This window comes from Equus quagga, chromosome 15, assembly GCF_021613505.1.
Source record: "Equus quagga isolate Etosha38 chromosome 15, UCLA_HA_Equagga_1.0, whole genome shotgun sequence".
In the NCBI taxonomy this organism is placed as follows: Eukaryota; Metazoa; Chordata; class Mammalia; order Perissodactyla; family Equidae; genus Equus; species Equus quagga.
In genome coordinates, this window is record NC_060281.1 from 83,019,024 (window position 1) to 83,044,086 (window position 25,063).

General features: G+C 53.8%; 1 protein-coding gene across 3 annotated transcripts in view; it reads left to right on the forward strand.

Moving 5' to 3' along the window:
- The window catches only part of MYO18B (myosin XVIIIB), a 249,548-nt gene that overhangs the window by 44,026 nt on the left and 180,459 nt on the right, over nucleotides 1-25,063 (forward strand). For all 3 annotated transcript variants that reach the window (XR_006885372.1, XM_046640628.1, XM_046640629.1), the window contains exon 12: nucleotides 3,420-3,564. Coding sequence is in view for 2 of the 3 variants with exons in the window: in XM_046640628.1 (XP_046496584.1) it covers nucleotides 3,420-3,564 (145 nt within the window). In the remaining variant the exon portion in view is untranslated. The remainder of the gene's footprint in view (nucleotides 1-3,419; nucleotides 3,565-25,063) is intronic.

Consider the following 25,063-nt stretch of genomic DNA (forward strand, 5'->3'; position numbering starts at 1 on the left):
GAGAGGACCGTGCCTGATGCACTTTCCATGGAGGGCTGGGCAGGGACTTGGGCAGGAATTGGGAAAAGTGTCTCCGGAAGGAGGAACAGCCTGAGCAAAGGTGAGGCGTGTGGGATGCAGTGGTGAGTGGAGACCAGCATTTCCTGAGCACCACTGTGTACCTGGCTTCTTCGAAACAAACACATCAACTCATTTAATCCTTGCAATGGCCTGAGGAGGAGGATGGGCTGTCATTTCCCTCCTACAGAAGCAGAAACTGAGCCTCGTGCAAGGGCAAGAGATCTGTGCAAAGTCACACTGAGAACATCCGGTTCTGTCTGAGTCCGAACACAAACCTGGCCTCTGTGCCACGTGGGACTCTCCCGGGCCCGCTAAACGCAGGCCGGTTTACTGTGAAAGAACATTTTGGATTTCGTTTTTCCCCTCAATTGCCAGCAGCCTTCGCTTGATCTTGAGCCTCTGATTGCAGCAGACAAACCCTGGGCATCTTGTGCGTTGACTTTTTTTTCACCAATTTTTCCTGAAAATGAGGTGAGCCATACAGTAAAGCATATAAAGGGCACTAATGTGACGTGTACAACTCAATGATCATTATATTCTTAAACACACCTGCACACGGCCCAGGTCAAGATCTAGAACATTCCTCATTCCCACAAAGGCTCCCTCAAGGCTCCTCCCCATGAAGGGTTTCCCTCCCACCCTGGAGTCGTCACCCTAACTTCTCCTATCACACGTGAGTTTGGCCTGCACTTGACCTTCACAGACATGGAACCGTAGGATGTCGTCTCGGGTGCCCGGCTTCTCTGACTCACGTGGGGTCTGTGGGATTCATATACGTGATTGCACGCATGGGTGACGTGTTCCTTTTCCTCGCTGCGTAGTACTCCACCACTGTGCCCTGGCTAGACCACCCATCGTTTACCCGTTCTTCTGTTGATAAACATTTGGGCTATGAATTGACTTATTCCACTAACTTGACTGATTTCTATTTTTGTGATATTGGTGCAAGGAGTGGCTTTTATCAGGGCACTATGCAGAGGTCTTTGGCTCTCTAGAATCTTACGGAACTGCGACCATTTCCTGCTGCTAATTGTCTTGGATCACAAACGTATATATTTGTCCCTCCATGTCTTCATTGCAACAGAGACTTGGCGGAGGGAGGGAGAGAAAAAGAAGCAAATATGCTCCAGCAGAAGTTTCTGGTTCTTCCCTTCACGTGAGCTAAGTGGCAGATGATGGAGCGCGCCTGTAATTTAAAGTCAAATGCTCGTGGCTGACAGTGGGAGCCGTAATAAATGTGTTGCCACTGTCCTTTTCGTGTCCTTTCTCTGCTCCTTTGAAATCTCATAAATAACCAAGCGCGTGTTGGTGAGACGCCTGCCTCTCGTCCCCGGCTCCAGCGCAGCAGCTGCGGTTGCTAGGTTGAGCTCCTGGTTGCTAGGGATTCTGTGGTCCTGTGGTGGCCCAGAAATATGATGGATCCGTGGAACATGCTTTTGCTATTAATCGAAATATTTCCACAGCGAATCTCTCAATGTCACTGCACGCTTTGATGGCATCCCAATTGCTGGATGATCCTTGCAGGTTGCTTTCCCAGTTAGAAGAAGTGGCTTGAATGGAGACACAAATGGCCTAGACGGGGAGTCAGAGAACCTGATTTTGGTCCTGTATCTGATATTAATTTGCTGTGTGACCTTGGGCAAGTGTCGTCCCCTCTCTGGGCCTTGGACTCCACAACATTCAAGGACTTGCCAGCGTTAGTAGCCTCTAGTTCATCACTCAAGCTCTGTAGGCAGGCCAACTGCAAATCAGTTCCTCATTATCTGCTGGTGGATTGTAGACAAAAGAATTCTCCTCCCTAGCTCGCTTCCTCTCAACCCAGCAGGCTTCTGGGCTGAGAGTACTTGGCCAGATGGTGTGTGTGCAAGAGTTTCAGACTAATTTTAATATTCAATCAAACATAATTGGGATCATAAATCTGGAAAAGAAAAAAACAACACCCTACAACCCATAAACATCTGATCATGTCATTTTCTCTTTTCTCCTGCTTAAAAATCTTTGGCAGTTTCCCATGGCTGACTCTGGGGGTGGCAGACAGGTTCCATTTCTGTTGCTGAGGCAGATCAGTTGGTGGCAGCTGCAGCTGATGATGTCCTGAAAAGAATCTGGACTTGCTGGTGTCCTGTGGGCTCTTGATCGATTATGATGTCTGCCACGGGTTGGACTCTGGACTCACGGTGTGGGATCTTGATGGGTTAATGATGTCTACCACGGGTTGGAATCTGGACTCACTGGTGTGCTATGGGATCTTGATCAGTTAATGATGTCTGCCACTGGTTAGAATCTGGACTCACTGACAGGTGGTGGACCTTGATTGATTAATGATGTCTGCCACAGGTCAGAATCTGGACTCACTGGTAGATGGTGGACCTTGATCAATTAATGATGTCTGCCACACGTTGGAATCTGGACTCACTAGTGTGCTGTGGGATCTTGATCGATTAATGATGTCTGTGATGGGTTAGACTCTGGACTCACTGGCATGCTATGGGATTTTGATTGATTAATGATGTCTGCCACTGATTAGAATCTGGACTCACTGACAGGTGGTGGGATCTTGATAGATTAGTGATGTCTGCCATGGGTCCAGGAATGTAGACAGGGGCACGTATTTGCCAATCATGGCTGGAGCTCAGAGCCCATACCCTTTAAGATCATCTTGGAGGCCTTCACGGTTGGCCCCTGCCAGCTTCTTGTGCTCTATCTCCTCTCCTTCTCTGTCCACCCCACCTCCAGAAATACCTCCTTCTGTGTCCACATCCAGTTGGCCACCTGGTGTCTCCAAAGATCTCCTTTGTTTGTGTTGCGCCCTTTGTCAGGACCTTTATTACACTAAATCAGTCGGCTCTGCCTGTGTATCCTTCAATCACAGTTTTGTCTCGTCGTCTGTGACAGCTCTTTGACTCTCTCGGGTGGGGTTGGTTAGGCCATTCCCGCGCCTGACATCCCGTAGTGCCCACTTATACCCGTAGCCTACCACTCCGCCTGTCTCGTGTTTGGTTACTCTCATGCCTCTTTCCACGTCTGCCTCGAGAGGCCCTCAGTGTCACGTTCTGGGTTCCACCCATCTTTGTGTTCCCGGAGCCCAGCAGGGTGCAGAGCCACAGTAAACCCACCGGGTGAACTCATGAATGAGGAAAAATCACACCACCTTCCCACGTCAGATAGAAATGGTTTTCATCACTCTCCCAGCAGCCTGAGTTCTGGGTGTCAGCACTCCTCAGCTTAATTGTGGGTAATTTACTGTGCTAACAAAGCAACCACACGTTCCCCAGAGACGGAGCCCTGCTTCGCGGGGTGAGTTTGCATTCTCTCCACCCTGATGGCCTCTCTCTCCTCCTCTCTCCCTTTGCTCTCAGCCTGAAGACAAGCAGAAGGCAGCGGCTGCCTTTGCCCAGCTCCAGGGCGCCATGGGGACGCTGGGCATCTCGGAGAGCGAGCAGCGAGCCGTTTGGCGGGTGTTGGCGGCCATCTACCACCTGGGTGCCGCGGGGGCCTGCAAAGGTAACGTCCTTCCTGCCGAGCTCACCTGGGCTGCCAGCTTTCTCCGTTGGCAGGTGCCCCACAAGGCCCTTCTCTCAGTGAGGTGGGACAGGGCCAACTGCCACCTTCCGTGTCTCGGGGGCGTCTCTCGGGGCGGCTGCTGAACCAGGCATGGTGAGAAGAAGCAGGGCTGGATGTTTCTAGCAAATCTTGTAGACTGGCGCCACCCAACAGAACTTTCCACGATGATGGAGACACTCTCGGTATCCACTGTCCAGTGCAGTAGCCACCAGCCGCATGTGGCTGTTGGGCATTTGACATGCAGCTAGTGTGACTGAGGAATTGAATTTTCAGTTGTGTTACATTTTAATTAGCATAAATTTAATTAGCCATGTGTAGCTGTTGGCTACTGTACTGAGCAGAGAAGCCCTGAAACATGTGAGAGAGGTTGGGTCCAAGCAACAAAGGGGCTGTCTCTGTCTGGACATCTTGGAGATGCTCCCCACTATAGGTGCTGGAGCTGACCCATTATCCTTTTCCTCCCGGGTCTGCTCTCTCTCCTTATTTGTCTGTTTCTCCGGTGGTTCTGATCACCCCTCGGGCCCTCACCCCTCCCTATCTAATCATTCCCTTTGCCCTGTAGACACTCCCTGGGACAGCATTTCTGTCCTGGCTTCTCTATTCTTACTCTTTGTCTTTTTTTCTTTTTTTTTTTTGCTTGGACTGTTGCAGTAGCCTCTTTGCAGCTGCCTTCACTTCTCCTTATGTCTATCCTCAGTGTGACCACCGGGCTCCTCACCTAGTGCCACTCCCCTGCTTAGAATCTTCCCGGGGCTCTCCCTTGCCTGCTAAATAATTTCTTGGCTTGGCATTCAAGGCTCCTCACCTCCCTAACCAGCCTCTTCTGCCCTCTCTTCTGGCACAGTAAAAGGTCCTGAGGGGACAGCAGGGATCAGGAGTAATGTGGTTCCTGCCTTGATGGGGCTTATGGGGCCTTGTATTGTGATTGAGTCCTTGTCTAGCTCTTTCCAGGAGGGAGTGGCTTCCTTTGGGCCCAGAACATAGAGTTCTGGAGTTGGAACTCACTTGTCAAATGAACATGTGTGAGTTGAGGTCTGTCCTCTGGAATGATGTACTGACTCTGCCCATTCTCCTGTGGAGCAGCAGACGCTTCTAGAATATGCTGGCACATCATTCCTGCCATTCCCACAGTCGTGGGCCGTGTGGCCCATTGTTTTGAGTCTCATCCGTTTCAGCCACATGCGTTGGCCGCTGATTTGATTTCGGAAATTTCTAGAAGTTATGCTGAGTCGGACGTGAGTAAAATAGCCGTTCCACAGTTGGTACCATGTCAGACATGCCTGACTACACAAATGTGCAAAAAACAGGTGCCACTTGCGTTTCTGAAACTCAGCCACGGGCCCTGCTCAGACCCTTGGGTGTCGGGATGTCACCACTGTTTTGTTCACGGGACGTAACATCTCTCGCTCAGCTTCCTGGTCACTGGGACCCCCAGGGTCATGAACACCAGGGTGTGAGAACGCGGTCCTCTCACCAGCCTAGGGGGCGTTTCTCTTCCTGCAAAACTCTAGTCGCCAGTTAGAAACCCCCAGCTCTGCGTCTGGCTTCATCTACACCAGGGGTCAGCAAATTGGGGCTTGGGGGCCCCATCCAGCCTGCTGCCTGCTTTTGTGCAGCCCGCAAACTAAGAATAGTTTTTCCATTTCAACTAGATGAAAATATGCATATATATGAATAATATTTTGGGACTTATGAAAATTATCTGGCGTTCAAATTATAGTGTCCATAATTCAAGTTTGCTTGGAACACAGCCACGCTCGTTCATTTACGCGTCTACGGCTGCGTTCCTGCTACAACGGCAGAGAGGAGTAGCTGAGACACGGATCGTACAGCCTGCCAAGACAAAAATAATTACGATATGGCTCCTCACAGAGAAAGTTGGCCGACCCTATTCCACACCATCCCCCTGGGAGGTCTCAGCCCTCGGGGGTCCCTGTGCCTCTGAATTAACTGTTCGGTTGTGCTCTGAAGAAATTTCTCCATCCTCCTCGGCTCCAGCCAAACTAGAGAGAGGATGTCAGGAATCTGGCCCTGCCCCCAACTTGCTGTGTGACCTTGAGCAAGTCACCTGTCTCTCTGGTCTCAGTTTTCTCGGATGCGAAATTCTGGAATTGGGCCAGATTAGAGGTTCTTAATCTGGGGTCCGTGTACCTGGCCACCCATTCAAGTGTGGGTTTCAGGGCTTTGTTAGTTTTCTAAGGCTGTTATAACGAAGGACCACAAACTGGGGGCTTAAACAACAGGAATCTGTTTTCTGACAGCTCTGGAGGCTGGAAGCCAGGATCAAGGTGTCACAGGGTGGGTTTCTCCTGAGGCCTCTCTCCTCGGCTTGCAGATAGCCACCTTCCTGCTGTCTTCACATGATCACCCTCCATTTGTGTGTCGTCTGTCCTGATTTCCTCTTCTTATAAGGACACCAGTCACACGGGATTGGGGTCCACCCATATGACCTCATTTCACCTTAATTACCCCTTTAAAGGCTCAGTCAACAAATACAGTCACCGTGTGAGGGACCCGGGGCCGGTACTTCAATGTAGGAGTTTGGGGTGGGGCATAATTCAGCCATAACACACCCCAGTCCCTGAGATGAGCCGGCACTGACTTTGTGCCCATACCCGGCTGAGGGAGGGATCGGAGAGGCTGTGAAGACGGAGTCCTTTCTTGTGAGTTTGCCATTTTATTTGGAGAGAGGAAACTTCTGAACTTGACTCCATCAGCCGATTTTGTAAACGGGCCGAGTTTGGGGTGCGATCACTCGGTGCAGGCCGGGAAAGCTGTGGAGGTTCAGAGTCGGGGTGTGGACGCCCTCCGACTGGGGGTGTGAGGAAAGAAGCAAACCCATCTTACAGAATGGGAAGCTGAGGCTCAGGAGGTCTAGATGCATTAAGCCAGGGTTCAAACCCAAACTTCTCTGGGCTTCCGTGGCCTCCTCTTTCAATGCACTGAGGATGGGGTTGATGGGAGGAAAAACGGGATCAGGAAAACGCAGCTGAATTAGGCTGGGTTCCCCCGAAGACAAAGATTTGGGTGCATTTAGATTATTTGCACCCAAAGGGACCCCAGGAGGCACTGGTGGGGAAGTGAGGCAGGGAGGGGAGGGAGGTGACAGGATATGTTGATGAGCGGGTTACCTCTGGGTGTTTGGGGCTCAGTCCCCCTGCGGACCTCAGGGAGCCTGAGGGACATGCCTCCTGGTTGAGTTACCCAGGAGAGGAAGCCGGGGTGTTTATACACCGCCTCCTGCTTCCCCCTGCTTGACGGGTGCTCCTGGGTGGAGGGCGTTACCTCCTGCACCCTGAGCCTGCCCCGTGCGTGGGCTAAGCACGCTCCTGCAACCAGAGAAAGCAGAGAGGAACAGACAGGTACCCACAGTGACAGGCCAGGGACACCTATGGGTGGCACGTGTCGGGTGGCCAGGGCGACGCGGGGTGGACGGGTCACCAAGAGCATCTAGCTCAAGGTGGTCCTCCTGGAGGAGGTGGCTCCATGACGGTGGTGTTGAGCCCGGAAGAAGGGACTCTCCCAAGGAGACACAGCCACTTGCCTCTCTGTCACACTCCACTCAGACAGGTTGCTCCCTCCTGGGGATCTGCAAAGCCTAGGGAGAGAGGAGCCTTGCAGATGGCTGCGGGCTGCCTTCTGATTTCCATGGTCACACGTGAACCCTCGCTGCCTTTGATGTGACAAGACAGAGGCCAGCGAAGCCCCCTGGCCTATTGACCTGTCCCCAGAGCAGTGTGCTTCCCGCCCCGCGTTCCTCCTCGTGGGGCACGTGGGGCGCCCCCTCTGATGTGGGCTCAGGAACCTGACCCGTACCTGTGGCCGCCTGTGATGCTAAAAGAGAAAGTCACATTTATAAATATTTTATTAATACATGATTATGGCAATAATTTCTCCCAGCCTCCCCCACCCCACCTTATAAATTATTTTAAGAGGAGCCACTGTCAGTCTGCCTGGGAGGCCTGCCCGATGATTTACTAACTGTATATTGTGGTTCGGAAGATTTCATAATAGGCAGCTCTAAAATCAGCGGTTAAGAATTTCAGAGTCGTATATAAATGTCTTTGCTTTGTGTCATAACAGATCATTTTGAAATATATTAAGAATCATTTCCATTAATCAGCTTTTTTTTTTTTTTCATTAAAATAATTCCCTCCCCCGGTGCGCCTGGCTTCCTTAGCTTATTTGAAAGCCCTGATTCTGATTTTCAAAACCGACATCACCCCCAGTGGGGAGATTTAGGGCCTTATAACTGGACTCGGGGTTTCTGAGCTGTGATAGCGAAAACAACCACCCCCGCTAATGTCAGTTTACTGTTTTGTGGTTTCAAAGCCCCGGGACCTCACTTCTGCCTTTGGGTCTGATTAGATTTCTGCAGTAACCTGGTGAGGAAGAAGAGCGCCTCGTGGGCAAGAATCAGGAGTCAGCCTGCTGGGTGTGGATCCTGGCTTGGCTTCTCTGAGCCTCAGTTTCCTCCTCTATACCACAGGGCTCATGATGGTACTCACTGCGTAGGCTTGTTGTAAGGGTTAAATGCATCCATGCCAAATGTGTGGCACACAGGACTTGGCCCATGATCGGGTGCTTCCTAAGTGTTGGCTTTCATCCATCTCCACTTGATAGATTAGAAAACGGAGGCTCAGAGAGGGTATGTGATTGGCCTGACATCACACAGCTCGTATGTTTCAGAGTGAGCTTCGGAACCTCGGCTGGGCTCCCTGCAAAGATGACTCTATTGCCCTAGACTTTGCAATGGGCTGTTAGGGTCATTCTCTGCTGGAGAATTGGCTTGTTTTCCTGGGTGCCGTGCTGAGAGCTTACAGCCACGAGGACGTCACTGTACAGCCCTTGAACAGCCTGGGGAGGGTGAGAACTGTTAGGATGCCCATTATACAGATAATGAGGCTGCGGCTTCCCAGAGAGGTTGACCCACATCTCCCAGGGCACACAGCTAAAGCCACAGGTGGGATTTGGACTCAGGTCCACCGAGCTCTGAGCCCAAACTCTGGGGCCACACCTGCCGCCTCCTCAGCTCCATGGCTGCTGCTTCTGTCCCACTGGCTCCAAGAGGGCTGCTGATGTCACTCGTTCCCTGGGACGCCCCGAACCGTGTTTACTCACACTCCTGACACCAAATGTGGGGGGTTTTCCCCCCACACCCACTGATTCTCTGATTCTCCAGACACCCACAGGGGGTCCTACGATTCAGTCCCATTCTGACACTACCTGGAGTTAGCACAGAGCCCCAGGCTCTGGGACGGTCCCCCAAAACTGCCCGACCTCAGACCCCAATCAGATGTCTGGGCCACGTAGGCTTCTGATGGACTGGCTATTGAGTTGGGGTCCCCACACCCCCTCCCTAGGTTCGATAATTTCCTGGAACAGCTCGCAGACTGCAGGAAGGCACTTAGCTGGCTCTCACCGGTTATTATAAAAGATACGACTCAGGAACAGCCAAATGGAAAAGATCCACAGGGCGAGGCGTGTGGGGAGGCCGCGTCCTCTCTGGCAGGCCGTCCTCCCTGCCCTTCTCCGTGTCCACCAGTCCAGAAGCTCCCCAGACTCCGGCACTTAGGGATTTGTGAAGGCTTCATTCCACGGGCACGGCTGACTCGATCCTTGGCCGTGGGTGCTCAGCTCAGTCCTCAACTCCTCTCCCTCCGGGGGTCGGGGCGGGGCTGAGAGTTCCAAGCTTGGAATCATGCCTTGGGCTTTCTGGCGGCCAGCCCCCCTCCTGCAGCTGTCTAGGGTCCCCAGACGCCAGTCAACCCAACGGCACACAGAAGCCCCTCTTGTCACCTCGCAGTCTCCAAGGGCTTGAGGAGCTGTGTGCCGGGAACTGGGACAAAGACCAAAAATGTATTCATCGCAGGCTGAGCCCTCTGCCTCCACCAGCTGCCTCTGGGACATAGAGCCTTGATCCCTGGGTTTCGGGTCAACCGGAAGGGGCACAAGGCAGTGGACATGTGGAGGGCTGGGTGGAGGCCGGGGACCCGGAAGGGACGTTTCCTTTGCAGTGTCGTCCTCTTCCTCCCACTGTGGAAATGTTACTTCCTCCTTCTCTTCTGAAAACTTGCTTCCCTTTTTTCGTGCTTTTCCCAGCCCTTCTTTGTCCCATAAAAGGCCCCTGAGCATGTGCAGGGTGGTCCCAGGCCGATGGGGGCCCAGACCCTCTGGTCTCCATGTGGTCCCAGCACACACGTGGCCCCTGCTCAGTTCAGCTCTCCCCAGGGAGCCTTCAGCACTGACATCACATGTGGCCCCAGTGTGCCTCCTTGGGGCCCCTCTGAGCCTTCTCCGTTGGGGGTTCATACCCTGTTCCCCCTGAAGTCCCGCCAGGCCCCGTTGACCCCTGAGTCCCTGAGGGTCCCTGCCGCCATGACCTCCCCCACCCGCTTCTCAGTCCCTTCGGCCCCTGTGATGTGGTGGCCTTCACCCCAGGAGGCTGGCTCCCCGCAGGGGCCCTGGGTCACCCTGTCACCAGCGGTGCCCTGGGCAGCCTCAAAGTCAGAGGGGACGCCTCCCCTCAGGATGTGGCAGGGAAAGGACATGGGTGTTTTGAAGTCAGCCGGTCCTGGGTTCAGATCTCAGCGTGACCTTTTAGTAGCTGTGTGTGACATCAGCCATGTTACGGAACTCGCCTGAGCCTCATCTGTGGGATGGAGGAGGGGCCGCACACAGCTGTCTGGGGGCTCCCCCAAGGTTGCAATGCCAATAATGCTCTGACCCTGGGCCGCCTCCCATCGACAAGCTGGGTGGCTCCTGGGGACCGAGTCCGTCCCACCCTCTGCATCGTGTCTCCAGAGTGGATCTCCAGGGGCACCAGGGGACTGGCTCCACACGGCGGGCGGAAAACCCCCGGTGATTTGACATCATGGCTGGTTTGCTGCTAACCCAGGCTCGTGGCTTGGGGCCATCCCCCGGGAGCCATCAGGCAATCATTCATCCTGCCTCATGTTTCTTTCCTTGGGCGAAAAGTGGCCCACGGAACAATTCGCTAGCGCCCACGTGTTTTAAAGGACAGCAAATGGATGCTCTCTGGAGCTCGCTTGATAAGGAGAGAGGGAGGGAGGAGGGAAAAGCTGAGGCCTCGAGTTGGGCAGAGTTGGCTTGGAATGCTGGTTCCTCCACCTGCTGGCTGTGTGATTTAATGTGGGGAACGGATATCACCTCCCGGACCTCAGCGTCCGTGTCTGTAAAATGGTAATAACTCCCCCCTCCCTCCTACGGCCGTTTAATAGTCAGATAATGGACATGTAACACCTGGCACAAGGGAGGAGGTCAGCAAGCTGTAGCTGTCTCCTCTGCAGAGTGTTTTTGCTGTCGGTTGTCTTCATTGGCATTGAAGCTGGCCCCTTAATGGGTGGGGGTCATCAGGCCCCATAGGTGGGTGAAGACCCTGGGCCTCTGCGAGATGAAGCTCCTTTCCTAAGGGCCCACGACGAAACTTCTGTGCTCATGAATGAACCAGGATCCAGTTCTGGACTCTCAGTCCAGTGTTCTCCCCACAACTTAGCAGAAGGTCCTGGGGGCCAAGGACAGTGCAGGGTAGTGGTCAGAGCGGCCAGGACGGACTCAGACCTGGGCTTTAATTGAAGTGAGGGTCCCAACACTCGCTAGCTCTGTGGCTGGTCCAGTTACCGGGCTGTGTAGCAATTCAGCCCCAAACTCTGCAGCTTAAACAACAATCATTTTATTCTCTCCGGCGGCTTCTGTGGGTCTGTGGTGTGGAAGGGCTCAGCTGGGCGGTTCTGGCTGAGGTGGCTCGTGTGGTTGCTGTCAGATGGTGGCTGGTGCTGGCACTGGCCGGGCGTCTCCCTGTCCTCGTGTGGTCTCGGGTCTCTCTGCATGGGCTTCTCCGGGCTTCCTCGTGGCCGTGGCAGCTTCTGGGTTCCAAACACAGGTTTCCAGAGAGCAACGTGGAAGCTGCGTCGTCGTTTCTGAGCTGGCCTCATTGTCACGCAGCATCCCTCTGCCATGTTCTGTTGGTTATAAGAGTGTCACACCTTCGAGGGCCAGAGAATCTAGACTCCACCCCTGGGTGGGGGAGCAACAAGGTTCTAGAACACGTAGGATGGGGGCTATTGGTGTGGCCACATTTTGCCATCGTGGCCTCGAGCAGGTAACTTAAGCTTTCGGAGGCTCAGTTTTCTGGCCTGTAAAATGGGATTGAAAAGAGTAGTGGCTTCCCAGGCCTGCTCTGCAGGGGAACAGAGGTGCTGTCTGTCGAGGGCGCAGCACAGCGCCGGGCACATGGCAAGTTCTGGCTGTTGTCGTTACGATGCTGCAAGGCTTGTGGAGTCCCACAGCTGATGCCTCCAAGTCCCCTGCTGAGGTGGCCAGAGGAAGCTCCCAGGACGTCAGCTCTCTGCTTTCATGACCGGTGCCCCCCCACTATCCTCTGATGCCCCCTAAGGACCCTGTCCCCAGAGAAGAGTAAATCAAGGGTGAACCCAGTGCCCTCTTTGCAGCAAGAAACCATTTCTCTGTCTCAGGGCCTCTTGGCTGTACGTGATTAAAATTAGACCCAACACGCTTTCCAGGAATGAGCTCTGTGAACAAAATCCTCTTGGAGTCTCCTTGCTCTGCCCCTCGGCCCAGGGCTGGGGGACACTCCACCTGTTCTCTCTTTTAATTCTCGCCTGATGGGCAGGGCAGGAATCCCACTTTGCGGTTCAGGATGCTGAGGCTCAGAGAGTTTATGTAACATTGCCAAGGTCAAACAGCATCCTGCGGTGGAGCCGAGGTTGGAATCAGTGTCTGTCCACCTCCACAGCTGCTGCCCTTCTCCTCCACGAGGCCGCCCGCCTGGCCAGGTCCTTGGGTGCGTCTGGCTGCCCGGACCTCAGCTCTCTCCTAAGAGTCCTTCTCAGCTCAGTCTAGCCTCCATCCGCCCCTCCAGCCTCCACTCTCCGTTCCTCCACCTGGAAGGTCATCCTCTAAGCAGGCTGGAGGCAGGAGAGCTCCGAATTGAGGCTTACGGCCTGGCCTCTGGGACCAGGCCGATGTGAGTTCAGTTGTGGTTCCCCTCATGATCGTGGTGATGCCCGGACCTCTGAGACGCAGCGTCCCCCTCTGTAAATTGGGGACAACAACAGTGCCTACCTGCTAGGGTAGGCTTACATTATTTATGTAAAGTGTTGTCGTTGTTATTATTGGCATTACTATTATTTTTTTTTTTTTTAAGGATTGGCACCTGGGCTAACAATTGTGGCCAATCTTTTTTTTTTCTGCTTTATCTCCCCAAACCCGCCCTGTACACAGTTGTATATCTTAGTTGCATGTCCTTCTAGTTGTGGGATGTGGGACGCAGTCTCAACGTGGCCTGACGAGTGGTGCCATGTCCGCGCCCAGGATCCAAACCTTGGGCCGCCGCAGTGGAGCACGCGAACTCAACCACTCGGCCACGGAGCCGGCCCCTCCATTACTATTATTAATGGAAAATCTGTCCACTGTCCAGAGTTTTCCCCAGTGAAGCTCGAGTCCACAGGGCTGACTCGGGCTGGTCTTCAATCCTCTGCATCCTTGGGGGCCCGTAGCTGTAAGAGATGACGGAGGCTCTCCCAGGAAATCTGAGGCTGTTTGTCACCCTGTCTGCCGTCCCTCATTATTCCACGAAAATGACAACAATGTTCAGAATCCAAAAGAGCAACAAAGATGAGCGATGCCCGCCTTGATGGCTGCGTGGCTCTGCTTTCCTTCTGCCCCGGAGGTTGGCGGGAGGTTTAATTTATTTGTCTCTCACTAAACTTGCCAGTCTGCATGCCGCTGACCCCACGGCCTAATAGATGACACGGTCAGGCCCATCTATCACCCGAGGAGAGGCCGCGTAACGGGTAACGAAAGGAGGCTGCCCGTCAGCCTGCCGGTCCCCGCCTGCTGCAATAAAGATGTCAGTCCCTGAATGGATGGGGCCGTCAGTCCAGGAGCCCAGAGGGCCCCGCAGGAAGGAGAGACGATGGCAATAATGCCAAGGGCCCAGCCGCCCGCCCTCTGCCGGGACGCCCCGACATCCAGCAGTCAGGGCCGTCCACCAGGGAAGGGAGGGGGCGGCCCGATGCTCCCCAAGCTGGGGCGAGACCCCGCATGCCGAAGGCCGGTGGGAAAAAACACAGATGCTACCAACACAAAGCCAGGACCACACATTCAAGCACTTGGTGAACAGTTTGACTATTTTTATTATTTTAAAACAAATGCACGGTACTATTGTAAAGTTGTCTTATGAAAAACGAAAACAAGACAGAAGAATATAGAGTAAAAGAATGGTCCCTACTCACCCCCCCACCGGATCCTCTGCCCTCAAAGGTGACCATTGTTAAGGTGACATTTGTTACAACTGATGAGCCCATGTTGACACGTTATTATTAACTAAAGTCTACAGGTGGCATCAGGAGTCACCTTGGTGGCGTCCACTCGACAGGTTTGGACAAAGGTCCAGTGTCATGTTGCACCACGACAGGGTCACACAGGACATGTTCACTGCCCCGACAGGCTGGGGTTTTTTTTTCCCTCTTCAACTTTTTGATCTGAAATAATTATAGACACACAGGGAGATGGAACAGCAATGCATGGAGTCCCGCGCCCCCTTGCCCCGGGCGGGGCGTCTGTAGGGCCACAGCACCTGTCACACCCAGCAAATCGACACCCGTGTGTTCCTGTCGCCTCAGCAACGGGCCTTTTAAAACTGTGCATTTAGCTGCATCGTGCGTATAACAAACCTATAGGTTGTTTGTTTGGTTGGGTGTGGTTTTTACACAAATGGGTTCACACCATCGCCATTTTTACGCTCTCTGATTTTTCTGTGTCACAGAGAGTCTTCGACCTCTTTGCACGTTGGTTCGTGGCGACGTCCCTGATTGTTGACTGCAGGGGCGTGCCAGGAGTAGGCGGGCTGCGTGACAGTTCTCCAGCCTGTCATTGTTCAGGTCATTCCCTGCCTGGTGTTATAAACAACGCCCCAGGGGACATCCTTGCATGTAGAGGGTGTGCACCTGAGCGAGCGTTTTGGAGGCCTGGTTTCCCGGATGTGGGGCTGCTGGGTCCGAGGGCGCGTTCGATGTTTAACATCTCGATGAAGGCAGCCCAGATTGCCTCCCTTGGGTGTTTGTTTATACACCAGTTGGCTCATTTAACCCTCACAGGCCTGAGGGGTAGTCACTGCTGTTACCATTTCTGTTTATAGGTGAGGAAGCTGAGGCTCAGAGAGGTGAAGCCACTAACTCAGGGTCACACAGCTCTAAGGGGCACAAAGCTGGACCTTCTGCCTGCCATGCACTGGGTCGCCGGGGGTCTGAGGAAGGCTTGGCGTTTTCAAATAGACCTGCGGCCTCCACTTTGGGGCTGCCACTTCTGTCCACTACCCCAAAACGGACGCTTGGCCTCCCCTCTCTTTGCTTTTCCGAGCTCACTGCTGTTTCTGGAAGTGAAGCCTGCAGGGCTCCAAGGGGTCGAGGCCAGGCTCTCATGCGGGGGTTCCTCACTGTGGCGGCTCAGCCCCCTGCCTCACTCTCCTCCAACTTAGAGGGGCTTCTCCCACACTCCCAGCGGCTCCGTGCCCCTAATGAGACGGACGGCTCCCTTGTCACAGGGCGTTCGGGGCTCCGAGTATGCAGTTTTCCCACGAGTGCTGATTAGGGCTGGTGGCTGGGCCCCGCTGGCTGGGACCAGCCGTGCCTGTTTCTTCTGGCTCTGGGTTAAGGGACGTCAAGAGTCATCGAGTCAGGAGGAGCAGGCAGCTGCGGCCTGGCCTCCATGACTTTTCTGTGCAGAGGGCCTCGGAGGGACGGCAAGCTCGGCCTCCCACAGCCTCGGCTGCCAGGGGGACACCTCCCTGCGTGGTTGCAGATGCCTGGGAGGATGGCCCCTCTGCCTGACCTGTGAACGTCCCTGCCCGGCTGGGAATCCACATGCTGAGGAGGGGCTGGGATGGGCAGGCCTGAGCCCCTCTTTGTCAGGGCAGGGACTGAGGCCCAGAGAGGGGAGGGTACTTGCTCAGGGTCACACAGCACGGCTGTAGGGGATATAGGACTGGAATCTGAGTCTCCGATTCTCTGGTCATTGTGTGTCCACTCTGCTCAGCCTTTCCTTTTTCCCCCCCCCCCCCCCCGTCTTCATCCTTTTTCTCCTCCTTCACGTCTTTCCTTCTCTCCTTTTCATTTCCTCCCTCCTTCTCTCTCTCTCTCCTCCTTTCTTGTCGTCTCCTCTATGCCTGTTGGGACAGGCCCTCGGCTGCCCTGGGACACCATCCTCACTTTCTAAGACCAAATTTCCATCCAATCAAGGAAGATTGACCCAGACAAGTGCATTGGTGATGCTAAGAGAAAATTCTAGCAGGAGACACCCAAAGTTCAGAGTGGGCAGCCTCATCTAAGGGGTCCTAGGGCCTGGGACCCTTGAGCTGAATCTCCCAAACTGGGAGGAAATTGGGGAGGGTGGTGCAAGCATAGGGACCTCCGTGAGCAAAGGTGTGGTGGTTTGAGCAAGGCCTGGGGCCTCTGTGTTCGCGTCCACAAGGCACCAGCCTGAGGGCCGTGCACTGGCACTGTGGGGATAAGACAGGATTACCACGTGGCCCCACAGCCTGGAGGTTTCATTGATCTGTCCTTGGACCCAGCACCCCTGAGGCCTGTCCCCTCCTGGGCGCCGTCCCACCGCCTGGCTTCCCGAGGCCACAGGCCCACATCCTCCACCCTGGATGGCGGCTTGGCTCCTTGACTGACAGCTGGTGCGGCCAGGCCTATTCTGGGCCACAAGCAAAGATTTATTCTGCGTTTTCTGAGCATATTGAACTCATTCATTAAGCTGGAATGGCTGCTCTGGGATGTAAACAATTATATTAAAAAACCCACAGAACCCTGGAGTGGCTGATGCTGGAAGCCAGGGCTCGCTGGTAGCCCCGAGCCTTGGGAGGGTGGGGCGGGGAGGTGGGACCACCTGGGGGATGAGTTCAGACTGGCCAAGCCACTGCCCTGCTGGGCGGCCCTGTAAAGGCCTCTGCCCTCCTCCTGGCCTCTGTTTCGCCTACATAACAGCAGCTAATGTTTATCCAGTGCTTACATGCCAGGCACTATTCTAAGATCTTTGGCCATCTCAGCAATCCTGTGTAGGGGGGTGGTAGGTGCTGTTATCCCATTTTGCAGATGAGGAAACTGAGGCTCAGAGAGGGGAAAGGACTTGCCCAGTGCGGGTGGACCAGATGCTCTGTGGGGTCTCTTTTATCCTTGATCAGCAGAGACACTAACCTGTTGTGGGAGGGCAGACAGCCGGGGCTCCGTGAAAACTCTGCTGTGAACATCTGCACCCACCGCTCAGAGACCAAGCACAGCCACGCTGCTGAGGACAGGATGGCGAGCACGATGATGATGGAATCACTGACTGTCACTCTTGGCTGAGGATCCGCTCTCTGCCAGGCATGACTTAAGTGCTGTGTGTGGATTACTCCGTTGACTGCTCCTGACCCGGTCTGTGGCTGAGACAGTGGAGGCTCAGAGAGCAAGCTGTCCAAGGTCATGGACGAGGGCAGGGGAGGGGCCCAACTGTACCTGGGAGTTCTGTCTTGGGAGCCTGTCCCCCTGTTCTTTATGCCACGTTCTGTTGCATTGTCCATGGCATCATCGAGGAATGGAATCAGTCCTCGGACCTTTTCCTGTGGTTGTTGCATCCATGAGACTAAGTGCTTAGCACATTGGAGCACCAGCTGTCGTGGGCTTCCCTGGGGCCCCAGGAAACAGCCTCAAAGGGGACAGTTTGATGGGTTGAGTGACTCTGGTGCAGCCTGCTGTGGTGAGGGACAGTTGAATGTGGCAGGAGCGTTGGATGGGGGGCCACCCAGGGCTGGGTTGGGCCCTGGCTCTGCTTCACTAGCTATGGGGCCTCAGCAAGTCCCTCACAGGCTTGCTGTTGGCCCCACCCCCAGGCTTTGCTTCTGCAGTGCCCCTGAGGGACTGAGGGACGCCTTTCAGCGGAGGTCTCCCTGGTGACTCTGCTCCTCGGCTCGGATCACCCGCTCTGGGGACACTCCCAGGCAGCTTCGCATCCACTGTCTCATTTCATCCTTAGAGCAACCCGCAGGGAGAATAGTCACCCCATTTTCCAGATACAGAAACTGAGGTTCCGAGAGGTGAGATCTCCTGTTCGAGGCCCTGCAGCCAGGCTGAAGGTGTCTCTGGATGTCCAGCCTCCAGTTCTTTCCACCATTCCCCCCCCCCCCCATCCCAAAGATGCCACATCAGCCTTTCCCCTCCAGCCTCTTGATCGATTTAGTTCAGGAGACCCCAGCCCCCTGCTCCCTTTCTCTTGTAAATTCCAACGCACATTGGCATTCTCAAGGTTCTGAGAAGTCCTGCAGGAAAGCAGCCCATTCTTCTGGGTTTAACCTGATGCTGCCCCACCTGGTCTGTCCAATCAGCCCTCTGTTCCAGAAAACCTGCTCACGTTCCCTGGCACATTGGGAGGCGTCTATGAGTTGTCGTTCCAGCTCTTAGGGTGCGGGCAGTGACTCATGTAGGATTATGAGCAACTCAGCAGCAATTTATAGACGGCTTGTTGGCCAGGCCTTACAGTGGGCACTCACTGTGCAGACGGGCAAAGGCCCTGGGGCAGATGGCAACTTTCTCCAAAGCCAGACAGGTGAAACAATATATTCAGGTTTGTGGGGCTGCATGGCACCTGGGGACAACAGGGACAGGCAGGAGCCATAAGAAGCGGGAAGGGACTAGAAGTTCTGGCCTCTAAGAGGGTTGCATCTTCTATGATCCCAACAATAGACCTTTACTGGATGTCCCCAGGCGGAAATCTCAGGGTGCGATCACAACTGCAAGAGTCGACATTTACTGAGCGGATTCTGTGCTAAGTGATCTGCCCAATAACCTCACTGATGCTTCACCAGAACTCTGTGGGGATAGATTCCCATTTTACAGAAGAAGAAACTGAGACTCTGAGAGCGGATGTCACTTTCCCGACATCCTGGGGCTCGAAGCGGCGGAAGTGAGATCTGGACGGGGGCGGTGTTTCCGGAGCGCTGCCTTTTCTTGCAGCATCTCCACCCCTTTCATCTTCTCTCTTCCCGGCAGGTGGCCTCCTTCCTTGCCGGCCTCCGAATGGTGAACGTATGCGAGAAGACTTGTGAGCCAGACGCACCAGCGTTCTAAATAAGTCACGTAACGTTCAGTCATTCAACAATGGCGCGGCTATTGTTGGAAGGAGAAACAACTCGGTTATTAATAAACGCAGGAGCCCACAGTAGTTGATGGCAGTTGAGCTCATGGCCCGTGGGGGAAAACACTCGTGTCATGGGCTCCTCTCTCCCTTTTTTTGTATTGAGCGCAAAGGGACAAATCTGCCTTTGCAGGTGGCTTTGAGCAGCTCAGAAACTGCAGTTCCATTCCTTTCTCTTGCTCCTTCCTTTTTTCTTTCTCTCCTTTCTCCTTTGTTCGTTCTCTGTTCAAATCCCAGCCTGCCTCTTACTGATGCTGTGACCTTGGGCAAGTGGCTTGGGTGACGTGGTTTGCCCAGGGTCACCTGGTTAGTTGAGAGCTCTTTCATCTAAACCGGTATTTCCTAAACTAGTGTCTCCCGGGACATTAGACCTGCAAGCTGCTCTATGAAAGCATTTGGAGGCCAAATAAGTCTGAATAGAACTTCCCTTCTTGGAGATTTGTAAGATATCCTTTCAAGGCTCTGAGAAGCCCTGCAGCTAAGAAACTTGTTTCAGCAAGCAGAGACCGAATTGATATGGTACATGCCCTTTCCACCCTCTGGAGAGCTTCTGACTCAGCCCTGTCCTTGGGAGCACATGGCTGGAGCCGGGCCTCGCCCAGACGTGACGGTGGCTTCTGAGGAATAGACAGAGATGGAAAGAAAGCAGTGTGCGGAGACCTTGGCTCCCTTTCAGAGAACCTTCTCTTGGCTTCTAGAATTGAAGCGAGAACCGAGCCAAACCTTGCTCAGTGTGAGGCTCTCTCTGAGCCTTAGCAGCTGCTGGGACAAGGCTTCAAGGGCAAGACCTTCCTGTGGGAGGCGATGCCGGGGAGTGCTGGGAGGGGCTTGAGGATGGGAAGCGGGGCTGGAAGGCAGCCACAAAGAGGGTGTCATCAGGCCAGTGACCTATGTGGTCACCTGGGGCTCCATCCCTCCAGGGACCTCTGGGGGTCAGCAGAGAGCACCCACCCGAGTTATCCCATTCGAAGGGCGTTGTCGCTGGTTCAGGGCTGGGGATGTGAATTCTGTGGCGCTCCCAGCCTGCTCTCCGTCTGAGCAAGTGCAGTTCGAGAGAGTGCCCTCTGCAGCAGGGAGCACAGTGGGGCCCGGGGGAACATGGGGGAGCAGTGACAGCTCGGTCCGGGTCCACCCGCCATGTTGCCATCTGAAGCCTGTCCCCGTTTCCTCTTGATTGACCTCAGCCCATGCATATGCTCAAGCCAAGTCTAAATGGGATATGTGGGGGTGCCAGAGCCACTCCTAATCCTGTGCCCCTGGCCCGGGGGGTCAGGCGACCTGGACTCGAGTTCCAGCTCAGCTATTTGCATGCTATGTGACTTAGGGCTGGGCGATATCCCTTTCTGTGTCTTGATGGCCTCTGCTGTAACATCAGGCTTAGCAACACTCAGCCTGCAGACCCTGCAAGGTGGTTGGGAGGTCAGCCCGGGTAGCCCAACCATCCTCCCGCTCAGTGTAGACATGCTCAGGGGTGCGTCCTCCAGGCCATGGCAAGATGCACGGCCCATCGGTCATTAAGAATAATAATAGAATTGGTATTGGCAAATAATTTTTAATGTAGAGCAGATTCAAGGGTGGGTGGTCCCATCCTATGTGGATTGTATTTATAGAAGTCCAACCACACACACAAGGGCAATGTGAGGTTAGCAGTGACAGACGCGTATTTTTTCTTATGTCGTGGTCCCTAAAGGCAAGCCACCACTTCCTCTCATGTCCCATGGGGGAAAGCTTGCTGTGCTGGACTCCTGGAAGCATGCTACCATCCCGTACGTTCTGGGCAATTTAAGAGGTTCTCAAGGGAAATGTTAAGGGCTCGCGATGTTTCTCCTTAGACTCTGACCCTAGGACGATGCCCCTTTATGAGAGGAGGCCCCTCTGCCCAGCGCCGTGGTCAGGGTGTTGAGTGCCGGGTCAGGAGTTCTGAGTTCAGATCCGGCCTCTGCCGCTCACCAGCTGCGCACCCTTGGAGGGTCGCCCTCTCGGAAGCTCTGTTTTCTCGTAAGTCCAGTGGGGATGTTGATGCTGCAGGAGGGTTGAAGGAGGCGGCGTGTGTTCAGAGCTCAGCTCAGTGCCTGGCATGTCACGCGTGCGCAGGACATGCTGCTGGCCGATGTTGTGATATTGAGGTCGCCTTTGTAATACTCTTGGGCATTTGCATTCGGGTGTTTTTGCTTGAGTGGGTGAGACAGAGGAGGGGTGACTGGTGAGTGGCCAGGGGGCCTTTCCTACCAGTCAGCATCTCGTGTCCTGAGTGATGCATGCAGAAGGAGAGGCGGAGGGTCCCTAGACGTCCTGCGTGGGACGCCTGTTGCAGAGCCGCCCCGCGGGTGCACCGGCTACGGGCTCCTGTTTGCCGCCAGCGACTGGCAGCATGGCTGGCGGCCAAATGCACACGCGGGAAATGATCTCTGCGTTTAGCTTTGGGATCGTTCTGGGCACAGCCTCTTTGCCTCCTGGATAGAGTGTGTTGATTGCCTCTGGAGCAGGCTGGGGGCAGGAAAAATGCACAAACCCCCACGGAGTGCCCTTGGAGGAGCCAGCTCCGTCCTGTCTCTCCGTTTCCATCTCTGTCTCGTGGCCTCTCCCTCTCTGTGTCTCTCTGCCTCTCTCGCTTCAGTTTTATCTTTTATTTGATCTTTCCTGTTCGAGAAGGCCATCTCTAAGTTTCCGATGGCTGGTCCCTTGGGGGCAGGGGAATAGAGAGGTTCTCGCTCCCAAATCTTGGAGCACAGGGGCTGGGGGGTGGGCAGGGCTGGCCATCAGCAAGAAGCGTTCATTCCTTCGTCGATTCCTTCCTTCATTGAATCACTCATTTCACAACTGTTTGTTGAGCCCTTCCTGGTGCCAGTTCTGTTCTGGATAGAGCAGTGACCACACAGATGTCTGCTCATGCGGAACAGCACGCGACTACTGCACGGTCTGAGATCAGCGCACGAGGTGGGGATCCCGCTCTGCCACTCACGCCCTGTTCCACCTGGAACAAGAAACTAGACCTTACCGAGTCTGTTCCGCATCTGTGAATTATCTCAGACGGTTTTATGAGAGTAAAGAGGGTGAGGCCAGGGAATCACGGAGCACAGTGTCTGACACCGTGCGCGCTCAGCGCTCCGTGGCTGTTCCTGTTGGTTAGATAATGGCTGTGGGAGAGGAGCCGTCCGTGTACAAGAACCTCACTTGTACTGGAATCTCCAACCTCGGTGGCATTCAGAGGACAGCTTTGTCCCTGGATTTGCGGTAGCTGGGTGGGCGATGCTGAGCCCAACGTGTCCACCTTTCCATGGGGGAGAAATGACCTCAGGGGGCGCAGAATTCCTGGGGGGTGAGCTGCGTCAGAAGCGCACCAATTCATTATTCATCCCACAAATCCTCTTGGTGAAGCCACGGATAGACAGCCTTGCAGCCCTATGAAGAGGTGTTTGAGGCTTTATGACTCCATTTTACAGACGAGGAAACTGAGGCTCAAAAACGCTGTGTGACTGGCCCAAAGACTGACAACTGGAAATGGCAGAAATGCCCGTGGACCCAGATGCTGTCTGGTTCAGCGTCCACGCTCTTGTCCAGTTCCCTTTCTCCCTGCCTCAGATGCCCCCTCAGGGTTCCCAGCCTCCATCGAGAAGGCTTTGGCCTCCACCTGTGTCTGGACAAATAAGGAGGAGCCCTCGGGGTTGGATTTTGGGCGCTGGCCAGCCTTCCAGGGAGCTGGAAGCAGAAATGCCTTTTCCTGGCACAGCTGCCCGTGTGCCTCCTGGATTTCCCCGTAAGGATGCTGCTCGGCTGCGCCTGGAAATATCACCCTTAAGTGAGGCAGGGTTTAGAGTCCGGCCGAGTCCCTTCACTGCTCCTCTTTCCCTTCATGATGTCCCCCTGGCTCGGCGAGGCCACAGAAGGTCCGTGCAGGTGGAGGTGGGACATTATTTCAGAGAGCGGCCGTGGAGGGTTGACGGGGCAGGACATCGCCCCCTAGAAACTTGCCTCCTATTTAATTCACTTTCAAGCCCCCGCCCAGGGTGAAGGAAGTCCCCTTTATTGCTGGTGACCTTCAATGCCTCTCTCTAGCGCTCACTAGTCTGCCTTTTTAATGAAGAGAGAGCAGATCTCAGGCTCCCACGTAACTGTGTCTACTTAGAAGCTAAGGATATTTTTGTGCTCATATTGTATTTATTTTCTGCTTCTATTTGTCACAAGTGGTAACGGTGTTGGTTTGCAAACCGGCCTCCATACACAGAGGGCAAGGAGAGATGGAAGAAGAGGCAGGCCACTCCAGATGGGTGGGCGGCAGGTTTGATAAGCAGGGGAGCTTTGCGAGACGAGTGGATCTGTGCGGCCGCCGGCCGGAATCTGAAGAGTTTATACGGAGGCCTCCGCTGGGCTCAGTCATGTGCGCGGTCCAGATGGTCTCAGGAACACCTCAGTCTCTCAAGGCGGCATCCTCGACGACGGCTCCCACTGTAGGAAGGATGGACGGAATGTCCGTTTCAAGGACAAGGGAGCCCGCGAGGAGTCTCTGATTGCCTGGGGCCAGCTCACAGGTCAACCAGCGGTCACCTTCTTTTGATGACCTCCTCCAGCCAATGGGTTCTCGGTTAAGATGATGCTATAACACCTCCTTTCACGGTGTATTTATTTACGTGAAAAGATAAGTGAGAGCATTTGAAAAAGTCTTATCCGAGGTTGGATCCCAAGGATGTGTGTACATTTCCTGAAGGCGGCGTTTGGAGGATTGCTTCTGGGGAAATAATAGCTCTTCCACTTAGTCTGACTTCTGGTGACTTCTCTGAGTCTGTTTTCTCGTCTATCAAATGGGAATGATCATCCTGCTTTCCAGGACTCTCGTGATGATTAATAATAATACTAATGAATTGCAACTATCATTTATTGAGCCTTTTCTGCCTGTCACACCTGGAGCTCTAACGCAAGCTTCCTGACTTCAAAAGCCAGGAGCTGAACAAAGATGACGTCTTGGATAAAATGGGGTCAATGGGTGGTAACTGTTATCATCGCCACCATAATCATTTTTAAAGTGGCGGGACTTTTCATTAGCCACAGGACCTCTCTGAGTCTCAGTTTTGTCATTGGTAAAATGGGAGTGATTTGTAAAATGGAGGCAATGAAATAACGTTCTTGTGATGGTCGGTGCTAAGTGACACATAGGAGGACCTCAGTGAGCAGTGGCTATTTATGGTCCCCAGTGACCTGGGGCCAGAGCTCCTCGTCCTCGTGTCAAAGTCCCAGATAAAGGCTTTGTCCAAATTTCTGATTTTGCCATAAACCAGGTAGATTCTGCATGAAGGATGGGACCCTCGCGATCTCTTCCCGATAGATTAGGAAATCTCTCGGCAGGTGTGGTTCTTGTTTCACAGAAGGAAATGCATTTACAGGAAGATAAGAGAGGGGAGAAAATTATTTAAGGATGGCACTATTTGTTTTCATACAAGTTATTTACTTTTTATTTGAATTACAAAATTGGTGCACAACCACCGTAGAAAATGTGGAAAATCCAAAACCCCCCAGACCCAGCTGTGATTGTTCAGATTTGGGCATATTTCCTTTTTTACTGTTTTTGACAGCGTTTAGAATAATTTACACGGTTGACAGGATACTGTGGTGTGGTTTCCAGTTTGCTTTTCATTTAACTTTCGACTGCAAGCGTCATCCATATTGCACAAAGTCTTCGTTGCTGATCTTAAATGGGCTTGTAATCGTCCGTGGACTGGCTCCCCACTGCTTCTTCAGCCTCATCTGTTTCCTCTCCTCTTCCCCTGATGTTTTAGCCATGCTTGTCTTCTTGGCATCTCTCGAACACACCGTGCTCATTTCTGCCACAGGACCTTTGCACTGCCTCCTCCTTCTACCGCTAAAGCTCTTCCTTGGTTCTTTATGTGGCCAGCTCCTTCTCACCTTTCATAACCCAGTTCCAACAACATCATGTCCTCAGACAGAGCCCTCTCTGACCACCGTAGATCCCTAGCAACTCCCTCGGTTTCTCTTGATCTCGTCACCCGGTTCGATTTTCTCCTTAGAGGAGGGGTCTCCTTATCGCCTGAGAGTCTTATTTATCTATTTGTTTACTTGTTTATTGTCTCAGTCCCTCAGTAGACTGTAAGGTCCTTGAGGACAGACACCCTGTCTGTCTTGCTCATCCCAGATTCCCCAGCGGCTAACACAGTGCCTGTCACATAGCAGGAGCTCAGTAACTCTGTACTGAAGAAGTGGATGGGGGGTT